The sequence below is a fragment of the Populus euphratica genome, unplaced genomic scaffold (genome assembly GCF_000495115.2).
Source record: "Populus euphratica unplaced genomic scaffold, PopEup_1.0 scaffold498.1, whole genome shotgun sequence".
NCBI classification, from domain to species: Eukaryota; Viridiplantae; Streptophyta; class Magnoliopsida; order Malpighiales; family Salicaceae; genus Populus; species Populus euphratica.
The window spans coordinates 115467-133927 of record NW_011500124.1 but is presented as its reverse complement, the minus strand read 5'-3'; the positions used below and the strand labels follow the sequence as shown (position 1 = coordinate 133927).

General features: G+C 32.5%; 3 protein-coding genes across 6 annotated transcripts; all 3 read right to left on the bottom strand.

The window, feature by feature from the left end:
* Positions 1 to 1128: 1128 nt before the first annotated feature.
* LOC105110200 (putative uncharacterized protein At4g01020, chloroplastic) lies at positions 1129 to 4324 on the bottom strand. Of its 4 annotated transcripts, none has more exons than XM_011005158.1 (3): positions 4051 to 4324; positions 2845 to 3979; positions 1129 to 1267 (listed from the first exon to the last, which is right to left on the bottom strand). In XM_011005158.1, exons 2-3 carry the CDS (start codon positions 3966 to 3968, stop codon positions 1186 to 1188), a joined length of 1206 nt encoding a protein of 401 aa, XP_011003460.1. In that variant the 5' UTR covers positions 3969 to 3979; positions 4051 to 4324; the 3' UTR covers positions 1129 to 1185. The 4 variants fall into 4 exon arrangements, with proteins under 4 accessions (XP_011003460.1, XP_011003459.1, XP_011003457.1 ...); XM_011005157.1 differs by lacking the exon at positions 1129 to 1267 and adding an exon at positions 1554 to 1873 and having other exon boundaries at positions 2845 to 3975; positions 4047 to 4324; XM_011005155.1 differs by lacking the exon at positions 1129 to 1267 and adding an exon at positions 1554 to 1873.
* A 2280-nt stretch (positions 4325 to 6604) lies between these two features.
* On the bottom strand, positions 6605 to 10008 carry LOC105110199 (uncharacterized). The gene is made up of 4 exons (XM_011005154.1): positions 8800 to 10008; positions 8257 to 8457; positions 7750 to 7945; positions 6605 to 7075 (listed from the first exon to the last, which is right to left on the bottom strand). Exons 1-4 carry the CDS (start codon positions 9673 to 9675, stop codon positions 6891 to 6893), a joined length of 1458 nt encoding a protein of 485 aa, XP_011003456.1. The 5' UTR covers positions 9676 to 10008; the 3' UTR covers positions 6605 to 6890.
* Positions 10009 to 11287: 1279 nt separating this feature from the next.
* Positions 11288 to 16184, bottom strand: SMU2 (RED family protein). The gene is made up of 10 exons (XM_011005153.1): positions 16033 to 16184; positions 15741 to 15934; positions 15535 to 15649; positions 14826 to 14874; positions 14623 to 14712; positions 13816 to 13884; positions 13600 to 13723; positions 12731 to 13089; positions 12180 to 12563; positions 11288 to 11823 (listed from the first exon to the last, which is right to left on the bottom strand). Exons 1-10 carry the CDS (start codon positions 16077 to 16079, stop codon positions 11551 to 11553), a joined length of 1704 nt encoding a protein of 567 aa, XP_011003455.1. The 5' UTR covers positions 16080 to 16184; the 3' UTR covers positions 11288 to 11550.
* Positions 16185 to 18461: the final 2277 nt, after the last annotated feature.

Here is an 18461-nt window from a genome sequence, read left to right as displayed (position 1 = left end):
GTTATGTTATGGAAAATAAACTGAAAAATAATTTATTAATATTTTATTTTTCTCAAGCTTATTAAAATAATAAGGAACAAATCTTATAAAAAATTGAAAAATAAATATTCAAAACAAAATATATATAGCAATCAAAAGTTTGAAGATCAAATTTAATATAATCAGCAAATAATGATATTTCTAAATTTTTCATAACTTCTATAAAGTGTTTTCCTCTCAAATTTTTCAGGAAAACACTTTTCTAAAAATCAAGCCATATTTTCCTTTGACTAGAAAGTGTTTTCCGTTTACCAACTTTCCTAACAGCAAACAAACACAAGAAACTTTGGAAAATGATTTTCCAAAAACCACTTTCTAGAAAATAAACGCAAGAAAGTTTGAAAAGTGTTTTCTCGGAAACCACTTTCCAGAAAACAAACACAGCTACAAAGGAAAACACTTTTCTGAAAACCAAGCCAAATTTTTCTTTAACTGAAAAATATTTTTTGTTGACCAGAAAATGTTTTTCATTGACCAGAAAGTGCTTTCCGTTGACTGGAAAATATTTTTTGTTGACCGAAAAATATTTTTCGTTGACCAACTTTTCTAATAACAAACAAACACAGAAAAGTTTGGAAATAACAAACATGTAAATTAGAAGATTGAGCACTAAAATTAAAATAGAAGTTTTTAAACCTAAATTAACCCTAATCACTAAAACAACATCGTTTCATTTAAATGAATTAAAAAGATGAGACATATTTTATGTTATAATATTTAAATTACAACATTTTTGATAAAAAAAAATTAATAATTACATTAAGAAATTGATCATTAAAAAAATTAAATCAAACCGTTTATAACTTCTTAGATATTATATTTAATTTCAAAATATATATTAATTAATTGTTAAATTAATAATAAATTAAATTATTTATTATTCTTATTTTAATGATTAATTACTATAATATTAAGAAATAAAATAAAATGACAACGTGATATATTACATGAAATAATATCGAAATCAAAATATTTTTGATAAATAGATAATAATTACATTAAAAAACTGATCAATAAAATCGCTATAGTATGAGAACTAAAATAAATTAACAAACTAAATATATTTTATATTATAATATTTAAATTATAATTTCCATTGCATATATATATATATATATATATATAGGTTTGAGAAACGCAAGGACATTATGCCTTACACCTATTACAATAATGCGTTCCCGTACATACTTCAGTAGATCCACAGCGGTAACAGAACGGAGTTCCACACCTGTTATCAATTTAAAAATGAGGAAAACAATGTCAGAGAACTAAACAAAGTGAAAAACCATTCCAATCACTTTGAACAAACAAAAAGAATACAAATGTCCCTAATCCTAGGGAATATCCATCATCACTGTGGTAGCTTGTAAGATTTTTATTAGTTGCATAGCAAAGTAAAATCATCTCTAAGAGCTTGTCAGGAGGATTAAAAGCCCAATCATACTTAATAAAGTTCAGAGCCCTACATTAAAAAAACACTCCAGAGCTACATTCAAGAAAAAGACAAACACACCGAGTTATGCACACAAATACAATAAAAGTTGCAAATATAATTCATTCCAAGGCACGTTATGATCATACAACTGGCTTGATCATTCTAGAAATACAAATAACAAAATATGATACAGCCTTCATAATTGAATGAACCAGTTCCTAGAGTTCACAATCTTGAAATTCAGTCCTACAACTTCTGTTGTTTCCCAATTTGTCCTCACATTGCATTCTGTATCTTCTCTCTTAGTCTCTCTACCAAATTCCCTTGCATTTATAACAATAATGTGTTACTGGATTTAAATCAGTAGATCCGCAGTTGTAACAGAATTGAGTTCCACACCTATCATCAATTCAAAAGTGAGAAAAGTCAGTGACCTTATAATAATTTGTGTTTATATGAGTTTAATCTTTTCTACTTGTATGTTCGGCTTGTTTATAATAATTTGTGTTTATATAAGTTTAATCTTTTCTACTTTATGATCGGCTTGTCTCATAACAGGAGAGAGTGGAGGAGCCTCTAGGTAAAGAAAAACAGTTAGTTATTAGAAAAAGAGAAGGTTAAGTTGCACGGGGCTAAAGCTTGTTTGACATTGCATATGCGATTGCTTTTTAAAATGCTTTTAAAATGTTTTTTGTTACGAAATACATCAAATAATATATTTTTAAAAAAAAAATCAATTTTGATGTCAATATATCAAGACGATAAAAAATAACTACTTAAAAAATTATTTTTTTAAAAAATATGCTTTCAAACACATTCCCAAAAAAGCTCTTAATCACTCGCAGGGCTTTAAGTGTTGAATTTAGAACGTCAAACAAAAGAGCAGAACACATAATCCTGGAAGCTGTTACCCAATAATGTTGCAATTTTGGAAGTGCCAAGAGCTGCATAGCAATGCAATATGAAACATATGCTTCACTCAACAACAACAGAATGGGGAAACTGCTTTCTCTAATAAATAAACCACTAATCGTTTTCATGTTCTTCCTTTTTGAGATCACTCCATCTGTAATTTGACAATTAACTCAGCTACGTGTAAAGTATCCTATCCACATCTACAAAGTAAATTTTGGGCGAAACCTCCTGGTAAGAATGTCTCCCTAACAGAACATTAATGAAAGCGTGCTACCAAAACAATCAGCAAAAACATTTATCAATTCCATCCCTCATAATTAAGTAATCGCGACTACATGTACAATATAAAGAAGCATTTAACAATAAGATTATGTCAGCCAAATAATCAATCAGAAATCACCAAAAATCATAAACCCTTTTGGATACTACGCAAAGAAACAACAGACAAAACATACCTGCATTTCATATATCTACAACCTTCTATCTTCTCGACAAATATCCTGCATTTCGGGCACCTCCTCCAGTTATTGTTCTTTGCTAGATTCATCAACAGTATATCATCCCTCTCTCTTTCATCCTTGTGCAGCATTTTATACTCTTCGCAGCTAATCTGTGAATGCCAAGGAACCTTACATTGTGCACAGAACATTCTCCAACAATTAGGGCATTCAGATTCCCTGACAACCTCCTCCCCATCATCAATCAACATTGCAGAACAATCTTTAAAAGGACAATAAAACTTTTGAGAGCCAAGAATCACAGCCTCACACAGAGCATCACCCCACCTATCAAACACATTTTCAGGTAAAACTGAACGGCAATCCTCAGGCTCTAATGCGCCTTTACAATCTGGAACAGGACAGCAGATTTTGGTTATGTTTTCCTCTAATTTCGAGGACACATACTTGACCATGCATTCGGTACAGTAAGCATGAGTGCAACCCTTGATTAAAAATGAATTCTTTAAAATCGTGGGTTCGACACAGATTTGACAAACAAAATCTGGGTCAATTTGAGAATTTGAAGATTGACCCTTTTCAACCACTGATTCTATAAAAGTGGGTTCTTTTTGTTTCCTAGAAGGAATGACTTCAGGCAAGAAATCGAGTACCTTTATATCATCATCCTCATCATGATAGTAGTAGAAATATTCTTGAGAGGGATCAATAAAGTTTGCTTCTTTATTGGACTTGAGAGAAGCCATGATAGCAATATTGAGGTCTCTATCTTCACCGTACTCTTCAACAGAGATCGCATTATTCTCTCCGGTGCCTTTGTTTGATACAGGCATGCCAAGAAACCTATCATGATAATAATCAAGGTTTACAATCTGAGCCACCTCTGGTTTGGACCCCGAAAAGTTTGCTTTATTGCTGGAATTGAGAGAAGACATGACGGCAATTTTAAGGTCACGATCTTCACTGTACTGTTCAACAGAGATTGCATCGTCCTCTGAGGTGCCTTTGTTTGATAAGGGTGTGGGAAGAAACTGGTCGTGATAATGATCATCCAGGATTACAATATGGGGCATCTCCACTTTTGGCTTCGACTCTGGTTTTTCCAAAACTTTTGGCTTCATTCTTGATCTTCCTGTTGTTCTTCTTCTTGTTGTTGTGGGGTTTTAGGGTTATCCAAAACTTTTGGCTTCATTCTTGATCTTCTCTTTTGTTCTTCTTCTTGTTGTTGTGTGTTGTGTTGTGGGGTTTTAGGGTTACGTCTGTCGCGATCTTTCTGCTTTTGAATTTATTTGATATTTTATTGATTTCGGGAGCTGCGCTGCATCAATTCGATGGTCATCGACAACGATTGAGAGCTTCCTACTAGCTAGCCATTATTTTTTTATTTTTATAGACTATCAGTACAGTAGAGAGTAGATACTCATGGTAGTGGCTTTCGAATTCCAAGTAAACAGAGGAACCGGAAGTTCATATGGTGGGATAGAGACAAAAATAAGAGTGTTTAGGTCTTCAATTAATGAGGAAACCATCTAGCTGACTTCGTCAGAATTCCATTGCCCTCTGAATGTTGATTCTTTTTTATTTTTTTTGAAGATATAGTCAGTAGACAATTTTAGAAAAAATAACATAAGTTAAAAAAAAATATTTGAAAAATGTTATAGTTTGGCACAACAATTATTTAGAATCATAATTTTAAACAAAATTGTAATTCAAAATCTCGGTTATAATAAATATTTATACTCCGCTGGCCCTCCATGGTTGCCATTTCTTACAAAAATACTCAAAAATAGTTTCCAATCACCAATTGATATAAAAATTGTTTTAATTAATGAAATTGTGTAGTTTTTCAATTAATTGATATTAGTAATAAAGTTATGGTTGAAATCATAGCAATTAAAATTTAAGTTGAATTTTTGTAAAAAACAATGTAATTAAAAATTTTATTTCAATTAAAATAATTTAGATTTTAATCTATGCGATTAGATATGTCTTTATTAATATCAATAAGACCAAAGTAATTGTAGTTAGGGTTTGCATTGAATTATAAAATAAATTGTGTTTGATAAAATAAGTATTTTTATTTTATAAGATATATCTTTTAATTTTTTTATATTGTGTCATTATAATAGTATTATTATTCATGATATGAATAATAATATTATTTATATTAACAAAAATATTATGTTTTTAAATTTTATTAAAAACATATTATTTTTTAGACGTCAAATAAGTTATATGAGAAAAATTCAAGATGAATTATAATGATATTAAAATAAATATTATTTAAAAATATTTTATTCAGAAACATTAATATATTTTTATACTGATTGTATGTGACATGTATTTTATAAATATAATAGAATCATTCAATCAAAATAAATAAAATATAATAAAATTATATATGATTTTAGATCTAACATAATAAAGTTGTATATAAATCATCAACCTAAACATATATCATGGAGATACTACTGTATCTGTTCGTTTCATTTTGAAATTAAACTCAAAACTCAGTCACACCGGAAGAGTTAAATAAGAGATGACAAAGGACTTTACACGCACAAGTTACAGGACAATCACTCCTCGAAAAAAAGGAAAATATCTCATTAAATGCTGAAGAACCTATCAGTAAATGTGCTGATGATTTATATAGCAGTCAAACACCATCATATCATAACCTAACCAGCAGATAGTAAAGGGGGAAACAAAGGAGATTATGATGACAAAGGAGCCATCATTTCCAAATAGAGAAAACAAAAATGTAACAAGTGAATTTGTCAGGGAGATTATGGAGCTTATGTGCAGATCTGATCTTCTAAAGCAGATTGTAAAGGGGGAAACACAGTAGCTTATAGCTAATCTCCACCGCAATAATTGAACAAGTAATCTCTACAGAAACTGGAAATGGATGCAAGATCTTGGTTGATGAATTTCTTATGTGCTAATTTTATTAAGAATGTTGACAGGTAAGAATGATAATGATGTTGTCATCTCTCAGTTTTTCTCTCCCTTCGTATTTGTTGCCTGATTGCAAGCTTGGATGACAACCAAACACCCATCCGGTTTCCCATGTTCTGCTTTCTTCTAGGTTTTTTTTTTAATTTTTTTTTTTATATCCATGGTTAGCAGAAGTAAAAATCTGTGGGCAGCATAGTGATCTGCTAACCAGTAGAAGCCGTAACAAACAATCTTGGTAACTTGGTATCGAAGTTTAAGCGAAGCAACTAATCACTTTTCTTTTGATTTAGATTTTTTAGTCCCCTCTTTGGCTACTAATAACCTGAAATCAGGGTATTTCTTTTGGGACTAGAATCCATCCTGGCCGTCAAATAAAATAAAAAACATGATGGAAAGTAGGAGAATCGACCTTTTCCAAAGCTGTGGCGGTTTCCATTCTCCCTTCCACGAATTCGAAACTTCCTGAGGAAAGCTTTCCAACTCATCAAACCTCTTCTCTCTTCTTCCACTAAACCTCCTCTGAATGTATTTTTGTTGAGTAGACAGACCACTTGTTAACTTTTATAATATGGCCAATGCTACTTCTCACCTTGAGTTCTGTAACGCGGAATTATTATTTTTTTTCCGTGGACAGTAATTGATGTAGCTTTCCGCGTGCTTCTTCTTATGTCATTACCAGTTAGCCGCGTGAAAAAGGGTAGCTGAAATTCACCACAGGCGAGTGCTCAATTCTGATGTAGCATCACTACGGATGCGGATTCAACATTTTGCCATTCCTCAGAGTAATCATCCTAAAGGATTTTAAAATGTCTATACACAAACAATCACTATGGAACTGTATATATACAAGAGTCTATACAAGCAACCATCAGGCAGTTTCTGAGACATTTGAATTGAATATCAGAAGTATGACATTAAGGGTTGTCGTTGGTCACATGAAATGGTCCTGTACACTAAACAATTTTACGATTCGAAGATGGTGAATTAAGCTTCGGGGCAAGCGCGCATCTCTCATCAGAGAATTCTATCACGATGAGACAAGGCTTTAGCCTGGATGCTACATGAAAGGAGGGCTGGCACTAGTACTAATGCAGTAGACTTGAGTACAGTTCTCTGAGAGCAGCGTATAGGGGTTCTGCAGCTTTAGGTCTGTCCACAGTCCCAAGAAGAATGGCAGCAGTTGTGAGATAAGGATCACCATAAAACTTTAGATTGGTATCCATCCTCGTTGCTACAATGTTTCCTTCTAGCGACACTCCCACAAATGCCCCTGATACATTTCAAACACTTTAGGGGATCAAATGTCATAAATTTTCAAATACAGCATAGGCTTAAGAGAGAAGGCCAAAATAATTGACAACATGCAGAATAGGAGAGCACGCCAAAAGCTAGACATCTGCCAAAAACATTTCAATGGTATGTGAACATAGCACATAATTTCCGTAATGTATTCACTGTCGAAGATTTTACATAAAACAAATGGGCAACTACGGATAAAGCATATTTATAAGTAGCTATACATACAGGAAGGCCAGGAGCATTAGAAGTAAATTTGGCCAATTCCCCCACACGAAGAGTATTTAATATATTTAGCTTCATCCTAAAAAATGAATTCAGTCCCCTTGGAACTTCAACCTAAGATCCATCCTAGGATCACTGTCGCATCCAAAACAACTTTCTTTGATTTGAAAATGCAAACTGGAAATTTCATTAGATTTGTCGACATTTCAAGCATTAATAAGCTGTGGCCAAAAAGTATATCAAAAGCTAAAGATCTTCTCTCAAAAGTACGACAGCTGTAAAACTAAATAATATCTAGATTCAAATCTTCGTTTAAGTGCCAACCAAAAGGCTTCATGTTATAAGATAGAAGCTAACGCTCTTAATAACCTCAAGGTCAGAACAGAAAATGTAAAAAACCTATCTCAAATCAAAATAAAATACCTTTGCTACAGCTATAAGTATAGCACATGCCAGATCCTCTATCCCCAGCACGAAGATCTGCTTCCAGCACCCTCCCAACAGGGCCTGCTGCAGCACTGCAACCAGCTCCAAGAGAAAAATGCATGCGACTACAAAATGTTTTCACGGCTTTGAAATCATGGAGCACAATTATGTAGTCCATTAGCTCACCTCCAGTCTAGGAAACAAGGAGAGAAGACAGATACAGAATCATCGAGAGAGCACAAGCAGTGACCAGAATAAGATTTCAGCATCATTTAGATTTAATTTATTGATCTATCTTAGAAAAGTATACTAACTAACAATCATTTTATCATAGAAAAGGTCAAAGACACTTTTAATGCTCCATGCACAAAGCAAAACTTGGAAATTTTTCTGCTCAATTTGCATTTTCACATATAAACACTAATTTCTTGAAAAGCACACAAACAAGCAAAATTAAGAATCCAAAGTTCAAATAAGAAGGAAAATAATGCCATAAGAATTTACCTGAGCACCCCATCCTAAACCAATTGAGCATATTGCTGAAGGGGCAGACCATGATCCATCTGATCTCCGAGCAATGACTAAACCAGTTCCAAATTTGTAAGCAACTACAGCACCAGCTTTGACAACTGTTAAGATTGCCAAGCCTTTGGCTCCTTTCATAACTGCTAGGGGTATGGACTTCTCAGGATTCAGCGTAGATACCTGCCCATTTCAGAAAGCCAATACACAAAACTATAATCAGGTTAAAGACACAAGGCATTGGCAGAACTGGTCCCTGAATGAACAAGAACAACAAACAAACATAATTGAATAACCAACTATTTTGGCTATTTGACATTAACATGATAAGATAATGTCAACATATCTTCCTCAGCTAGTTGAGAATTGCATAATAAGACAATGTCACTAGATAACTGTAACCCTACCGCCATATCTAGGGTTGACATACAATTAGTGAGTAAAATGTAACTCATGAGACCAAGAATCAGGAAATTGAACATCTGTCAAATATAAAGATCTTTGGAAACGAACGAAAAAACACACCTGCCAATAGCTTCTCAATGTATTGGATGCTTTATATATTTCATGTTCCATTGACAAACCAACTGGCAGGTTCAACCATCCTCTCATGCATGTCCAATCCATTACATCATGTTTCGCCACTTGCATAGCATTGCTAATGGTACAAATAAGAACTCCTTGTAAAGGATCAAGCCTGTCATAGCAGGCATCACAAACCCTCTGGGGGTTCCACTCCCTAAACTTAGCCGGTAACAAACACCGTCCTTTAGTACATGTTCTGCAAAAAACTCCACCACAAAAACGACAATGATGCCTTCCACGAGTAACCACTGTAAAGGGTGAAGTACACTGCATACAAACTGTAGTAGAACTATCAGGCAACCACTCAGGTGGTTCAGCCTCCAACACCGCTTTATACCCAGCATAATTGAACCCATTCGGCTGCAGAAGTGGCGGCGCACTCGGAATATAAACAGAAGAGTGCAAATATGTGTCCCCATTCTTCTCTGAGCCCAGAAACGAAACATCTGAACCGGGCTGCTGTTTATTTACAGAAACACTACTGCTACTAGAGTCTTTATTCCGCCCAGTTAAAATCGCAACGATCCCACCTAACACGTTTTTCAAGTTGACCTCCACCTCCGGAGCAGCATTGAAGTTGGCGGAAGTACAACGATCATAACTAGAATCACCAATGTAATCTTGGGGAAACTCGAAAGCGACATAATCTCCAATCGAGGAGGATTTAGCAACTATCTGATTATTATTGTTATTGTTGTTCACAACCTTGGGCGCAGGCCATAAAAAGGGATCGTTACAGTCCTCATTAACATTGAGGTTCGTATTCTTCTCTTTGGAAAGGGATGTAAATTGTACTTTTCCTTCAAGACTCTCCATTTGCTATACCAGATAACTAAAGATATTTCACTGCAATTCAATATTTAATAATTCAAAGAAACTGAAACAGAGAATCGATGGACAATAATTTGGTCTCGTGGAATCGACAAGCATAACAAATAATTAAGGCTTGCTTCTGATTAGGGTTTTTTCCAAACGAATGATTGGTTACCTTTCTTCGAAGTTCAAATTGGAGAGAACTGAAACAGCAGCGTACCTTAAGAGAAGTCTGATAGAAATTAGGGTTTGCTTTAAAATGCAGGGCATCTTATTTCGATGGAAGACGGACGACGACTCGACCACAATCAAAAGGAAAAAGAAAGAATAGAAAGTCAGAGAAAGCTTCTTTCCTTAAATTTTATTTTTTAAAATATTTTTACTTTAAAAATATATTAAACTAATATTTTTTATATCATTATATCAAAATAATTTAAATTAATAAAATATTGTTCAGAAGGTTAGTTTCATGTTAATGTTTTAGAGTTTTAAAAACTTTTTTTTTTAAATTATTTATTTTTTCTTTATTATAATTTAATTATTTTTTATTTTTAGATTGTTTTAATATGTTGATATGAAAAATAAATTTTTTAAAAAAAATAAAATATAAATTTTAAAAATAACCATTACCTTATAAAATATAAATTTTAAAAATAACCATTACCATAATGCTAATCAAGCTTATATATATTAAAAAAATTAAATTTTTTAATTTTTGATATTAATATATTAAAATTATAAAAATATTTTTAAAAAAACACCCAACACTTTAAATTATTCTAAAAAATCATTGATGAATACTAAGATCTTACTAATAAGTCATATAAAGTCAGACTTCAACCCCCCCCCCCCCCCCTCTTTTTCAAATAAATTATTTATTGAAAAATCATATGTATTGAATGAATAAATCTGAATAGCATGGAGGAATATTCTTCAAGATTTTACTTGCTGAGAAATCTTATTCATTCAAGGAAAGAATTTTAAAGGCGAATCTTGAAATTCAATGGCTGAAATTCTTACAAAAATGATTTTTTTAAAAAAAAAATAATGCTTACCAACATATAATAGTTGGCCTTTCTACTGTATTGAAAATAACTTAGAAGGGTGGTTAACGCTATGACATGGGTTTTGAATATTAAAAAAGGACACGTTTTGTTATATATATAAAAAAATTCATAACTCAAGAAAAACAACAATAAGTGAGACAAATTTAAAAAAATAATCTCACAAAAAATAAAATTATAATAATTAATTATTATTCATCTAATATTAAAAATAAAAAAAAATCTATTAACTAAAAACCATGAAACACTAACCAGCTCAGGTAAATCTACAAGACTTATAAGCCAAGTTATGCAAACAAAAAAATTTAATAGAAATCAAAACAAAAAAAATTATTATAAAATTTAATTTTTAAACCAACTAAATATTTAAGGATAAAACTAAAAAAATTATTTAATTTTACAAAAATAATTCAAAGCTTAAATCATAATAGCAGAACCTATATCATATGATTAGAAAATCCTAGATAAAACGCAAAGAAAATCACAAATCCTAATTTCTAACCAAAAAAAACTGCTATATTAATCTCTCAGTTGATTCTCATCTATTGATATAATGGAAATTCAATGCATATTATGGCGAAATATTATGATTGTCCATCTAGGTAGCAAAAGTTTGTCTTCTTATAACGTGATAAATATCATTGTAAAACACTTTCAACCTGTTGCGCTTAGAGTCATTTTACATGAGCAAGAAGATGGTGGTAGGACCCTAGAACAGCAGCGATGATCCTTTTCATTTAGAAACAATTAAGTGCATCATCCACACAAATAAAACTTTCTTCGCAAAGAATGTAGGGCCACTAGGCAACCGACTTCATAGTCGTTGCTTCTTCCCAGGTGGTGTGTCATCATCATAATGGCCGCCGTCACCATTCTCCTTGTCCATTTTCTTTTTGGCTAGTATCTTATTTATCTGGTGCAACTCATTATTAAGCTTCTGGTCCTTGTTTTGCTTTCTCGTCTTCCGACCATCTTGCATCTTGACACCAAACTGGAATGCAGCCTTTGGCATTGCTTCCTTCTGCTCATTGTATTTTGCCCACTCGTCTTCTGTATCGAAGTCCCATCGATGAAGTCGACCTTTTGCCTGTTATGAGAGAATACAAAAGTATAATCAGCACAGATTATAAATTTCAGCAGATTAATTAAATATTTTGCATTACACCCTCCTCATCATAAGTGGTTGACTGAGCCTAGGAACGACCGTCAGGACCAAGGTTCTACAATGATTTTCCTTCTCACCAACCCACAACTAGGAAATCATTAAGACAACATTTTAAGGTTCATTAAGTACATGAACTTCCTAATACAGGTTCTTCTGTCGATTGAGAAATATCAAATACATGCTGCCATAAAAAAAGTAGAGTACATGGAAATAACAATTTCAAATCAAATGCTTTGTAAAAGAAAAGGGAAGTTGCTCATTTAAGACCAAGCACTTACCCGACCTCCCATGTCCATTTTTGACAAGTCATCTTCATCATCACTATCAACAACCTCACGAGTAAAATGTTGATATGCAGGATAACATTCAGAATAACTATCAGAAATGAAGTTGGGATCTTTTTCTCTGGCATCTTTCTCCCTCAGCTGTTGAAGCCTCTGATCATCCCGCTTAAACACAGAACCTAAACCCCGATCCTTCTCTTCCTGGGTCATGAAGCGTGGATCTGGTTGAATACTAGAAGCAGCTTGCATGTCATAAGCCTGCATTGTTTGCTGGGTGTACTGTTCAGGATATGCGAATTGCTCAGCATATTGATAGTTCTGCCACTCTCCTTGGTAGTCAGTAGATAATGCTTGAGCATGGACAGCATCATATCCATTCTAAAACAAACAATCAACAGAGAAGATTAAAGTTGATCTACATTGGTAGACAACTGACTTTTAATAACAAATGCCAAGAGGTAGAGCAATTGCAAAATGAACTGCGAATATTTCTTCCTACAACTTAAAAAGTATTGCAAATGTCATATCAAATATGATCAACTTACCGGATCTTGCCATTCATGAGATAGCTCAGAGGGAGGCACTGGACCATAAACTGGTTCACTGAAATAGGATAATCTTCCCTTGTTTCGAGGAGATTCTTCCATGTCCTCTGAAAGAGGGCTTTGGCTCATGTCTTTTCCAGGAACTTCATAGTCAATGCCATGCCCAACAAATATGTCATTCTCTTCCTCCCTAGCAACAGCAGGTTGCTGCTTCTCAAAAGAATCAGTCAGATTGTTTTTTGGAGGTGGTGGAGGTGGTGGCAAAATCTCCCTTTCAGTTTTATTGTTCAACATGCCACCGCTAGGTTTTGAAGGCTTATCATGCTCATCATATTCATTGCCAAGAACTGAAATCTTTCCTGTAAGATAAAACCAAAATAAGGAGGCATTGTCACTCAAGTAATAAACAGGAAAAATGACCAAACTGAAGGATGCATATAATGAACAATGTCAATAACCAATGAGAAATCAATATGAATGGCAAAGTTGGGCCTATTTCACCATTCAAAACCAATAGCACGCAACAAAATATTACTCGTATGCACATTTCAAACTTTTGAATTAACCTCTAATGAATTGAATAAAAAAACATTCATTCATTTCAGCCAGATAGCAAACTTATGTCACTTAGCTATTAATTGCAAGCAGAACCTTCACAGAAACATACTGTATCAGACAATGATCAAAATGATGTTACATTAGGCATATCCATTTCAAACGCACTGAACTGCTGAAAAAGATATCCCATAGCTTGCAGTTAGAAAGGAAAAGGCCCATGCTTTGATGCATTTAATCCAATTAAGGAAACAAAAGATAGATTCCACAGTGATGCCTTGTTACTAACTAGAATGTGCTGTCCACAGAATAACCTTTTGCGTCTTTATCCTTCTTCTTCTTCTTGAGAACCTTCCCAGAAGATCCAAGGCGAAGATATGACATAATTTTAGCAATTCGATCAAGCACAGATCCATCGACACTGACGGTAACCATTTCCTACATAACATAATACAACCCAAAGTCAGTATGCTTTCAGATATTTGTAAGAAGTAAACTAGATTGCTTCAATGGATAAAGAAAGTATAAACCTCTGGCACTGGACAATCAGCTTTGCTTCTGTGCAATGTGGTTGGAATATCGTGAGAGTATCCACCCTCCTAGAACAACCAATTAAGAGAAAAATCAAGACATTCTACTTGTAAGGAAGCATTCAAAACTGGATAAAAAGAGCAAGACAAGTAAAGCACTCCTCTGCTCCTGATCCAAACATATAACTGCATCATATTAAAACTTCCCAGCACTTCTAGGTTTACTTTGTATATTTTAACTCCAGTTTTTGGCCCTTTGTCATCTTATACTATCAAAGTATATTAATTTACAATCTTGCACTTTCACGTTTATCCAAAGATGAACCATCATACAGAAAGGCCTGAATTGGATGCCCCAAACTAATAGCTTTCTCTAACCTCCAAGTGACCTCAAAGCCCTAAAGACTGTAAACAAAGATATCACTTTGCTCCCTGCTACAAGTCAATTCAGCTCTGGCATTTTACAATCTGTAATATTGAGAGCTGTTGAAGCAGAAGAACAATTAAAAGAAAAGAAAAGAAAAACTCAATAGGAATTTCCATGGAATTTTTCCATTAAAGCTAAGCTTCTATATTGCCACAAGTACAATTAGAGGGAAAAAATTTCATCTGACTAGGTAAAATCAACGACACTAATAAAACCAACATTATGAGGAGAAAGTTTGAAGCTTCCCAAAATAGACTCTTGGTTAACAAAGACAGAAAGCAGATAAGCCAAGCTAGTTCTTGGGGTTTCTCTGAAAAATTCTTTCTTCACGTCATACTGAGGTAGGTTAAAAATTAGCATAGAAAAAGTAAAATCCTTACCATGTTAAAAATAAATGACATTCGACCAGGAAGAAACATCTCATTTGTCTTGATAATGGTTTGAGGTTTGACTATCCATTGGTAGACTGACTGAAACAGGAAAATAAACAATTTAGACAAAGCAGAAAACTAATTTCTAATTGATAAAATTAACTTTGGAATCCAATTCTGTAGTTCTGCATATTCTCAAGAATTCAACACACCTTTGCAGTTGCAGTGCGAAACAATATTTTTTGGTCTTCCTTGGATGCTCTGTCAAACAATACAGGAGTGCATTAATTCAAAACAAGACTATTACATGCTGAATAGCCAAAGCACTCAGAAATAAAAAGTGGAATAGTAACAGATACCAAACTGTTAGCATTATATTTCTCCAAAACACGCAAAAAAAATGTAACTCTTGAAATACATTCAGAAACACTAAAAGTAGAACATTCACATTTTGTACATATAGTTTGATAATAATTAAGGTGAGGGAAGAGAATTCATTGGGGAACATGATCAAATTTGACAATGCAACTACTCCCAAAGTTGTGGTCTCAAAATCAACCCCCACCCCCAACACTCAGTGGACGTTCTATCTCAGTGGATGTTCTATCAGTTTGAACGTATCATGCTTGATCAACCATGGGCTCAAATAACGCTACATTACAGCAAGTTATTCCCACATCATATTGGATAGGGAGCACAAAGAATATTGATTCCTCACAGTCCAACTTTGTTTCTTCAAAGATACTTTCACACCCTCAACTTTTCTTTAAAAAGTTTATTTACATGCAATCTCATCTTTCAATATACTTATCAACCCTTCTTATTTTTCTCACTAAAATTTTCATGTTCATCATTAACATCAGAATAAACACCACCAAATTTACAACTCTGAAATAAAAAAAAAAAAAAAAACAAACATACCTAGACTTGCCATCAACATCCTCTGCAGAATCCGGCTTCTTATCGATCTCACTTCTCACCTTATTAAGCAAAGCATAGTCGAGTCCTTTCACCAAATGCGTATGCTCCACATCACCTAAAACATCACCATTTATTCCCCCATCAATTAAAAGAAAAAACAAAAATAATAAATCAATATTAAACCACCCTTTACCGAAGATACCAACCTCCAAGGTACTTGCTCTTTTCGATAGAAATCTGATGTGAATCAGCTACTGACCGGATATCAACGGTCCCCGGTGGAGCAACCGCGTGAAATGACCCTAATTCAGTCGGTTCATAATCGGGATTCTGGTCTTCTCTTCTCTCCTTAGCTCGGTCCCTATATTTCGGTGTTTCTGATTCCTCTGGCTTCTCCTCTCTGCATGCAACAATTTCCATTTTATTAAATCAGATTCCATTAAAACATCAGTTTTCAAAACAAAACAAGGAAAGAAAGAAACTGCTACGTATAATTACTTGCGACGTGCAATTTTCTCCTTGTAGTGCTTTTTCGAAGAGGTCATTGCTGATAATTTTGGTGCTCCTAAAAAAATTAGGGTTCTTGAAAATGGAATTTTGGGGAGGGCGAGAGAGGTGATAACGAAACGGATTGGAAAATTGTACGACTTAAAATGTTATCCGCACCGTTTTGTGTAAAGTGTTTTTTCAAGAAATAGTTTTTTTTTTTTTTATAAATGTTTCTTTATATTTTCATGTTTTGATAAATTAATATTAAAAAGATTATATTTATATATTTTTAATAAAAAAAATAATTATTACCACAATAATAAACATGTTAAAAATATACTAGTATAAACATCTCTTACTTTAATAAATTATATAAAAAATAAATAAAAATAAAAAATTCATCATAGAAGAAATGTGTCTTTATCATTACCCATTACAAGCACTTATTTTATAGTCATGTAATATAATAAAAGCATAATAAATCATACTAAAAAAGGTATAGAATTGATATTTAAAATAAAACTAATTTAGAATACTTATTTATCAAAAATCTTATAATATAACAAAACTAAATTTTTTATTGCTTTTATTAATTAATTATTTGTCTTTAAGATTTTATTACTTCTCATTTAGTGCAAAATAATTTTCTTTAGTAATTGTTTTTAAATTCTAAAAACACTACTTTGTTTATGTGCATTTCTGAATAAGATTCAACAAATCAAGAGAATTGTAATTAATAATCTCTCTACAACGACTAAACCTAAGCTTTAGGTTGTGAAAAAAATAATAAGAGGAAATAGAGCTTTAAATCCAGAAAAGCAAAGATGAAAATAAATGAAGAATATCACAAGAAAAGTATAAGATTCTAACAACACCACTTTATTTAGATGCACTTCGAAGTTCAACAAACCAAGGGAATTGTAATTAATAATCTCTCTACAATGACTAAACTTAAGCTCTAGAGTAGAAAAAAATAATGAGAGAAAACAACGCTTTAAATCTAGAAGAGCAAAGATGAAAATATGTGAAGAATAATGCAAGATTCTAACAACACCACTTTGTTTAGGTGCACTTCTAAATGAGGTTTAACAAACCAAGAGAATTGTACTTAATAATCTCTCTACAATGACTAAACCCAAACTCTAAATTAGAAAAAAAAAAAAAACAAGAGGAAATAGAGTTTAAATCCAGAAGAACAAAAATGAAAATAAATAAAGAATAACGAAAGAAAATCGCATGATTCTAATAACACTACTTTGTTCCTCAATGAGGTTCAACAAACCAAGAAAATTGTACTTAATAATATCTCTACAATGACTAAATCTAAGTTTTAGATTTGAAAAAAAAAAAGAGAGGAAATAGAGCTTTAAATCCAAAATAGCAAAGCTGAAAATAGGTGAAGAAGTGAGTAAGAAGTTTTACAAAAAAACCAACCCTAAAACACTCTTATTCACCCCTTCTTTTATCAATGATTTTAAGAGCCAAAAAATTGATACAATCCATCCATTGTTAGATTTGATTACCTTTTAAAAAACAAAAATTACACTTGAACATTTTTTTTTATTTAAATCATGTCTTTTGATTTTCATGGTTTTACCAAAACATGTTATATGATTTAATTTTTTATTTGAACTTAGATTTTGAGATTTTCAATCAATTAGATAGATGGGGACAATATCAATTCATCATATGTTTTAGAAGTTTTTATTCATAGTATGATACCTACAACACCCAAGTCTTTCATATTAAACTTATTAGTTATTATTTTCTTGGTAGACTTGATCATATAATTATTATTGCCCAAAATAAGCATATCATCCATATAAAGACATACAATGACATAACATTTATCTATTTTTTTCACATAAACACATTTATCAACTTCTTTGATCTTGAACTCATTTGGCAACATAACCTTGTCAATTTGTCGTGCAATTATTTAGGTGTTTATTTCTAACTATATAATTATCTGACAAGCTTATAGACTTTGTTTTTTTGTTTATTGATAACAAACCCTTCGTGTTATTCTGTGTAAACCTTTTTATCAAGGTCATCATTTAAGAAAGCAGGTTTTACATCAATTTGAGTTTGTTAATAACTACGATGGTTATTAACATTTGTATGGAAGCTATTATTGGCACCTATGAATATTTGTTAAAGTAATTCATATCTTTTTGTTGTTTAAAACGTTGAACAACAAGTTTAATTTTATATTTGTCAATAATTCCATCAGATTTTATCCTCCTTTTGAAGATCCATTAGTGACATAATGGTTTTGTTCCAAGAGAAAGATTCATTAATTCTCATGTATGATTATTCATAATTGATTCAACTCCATTATTGACTAATGTAATCATGTTAATAATTTATAATCTAATTGGAATCTCCTTTGTGTGTGGTTTCCATTTGTGTAATAAGAGTTTATACTATACTTGTTC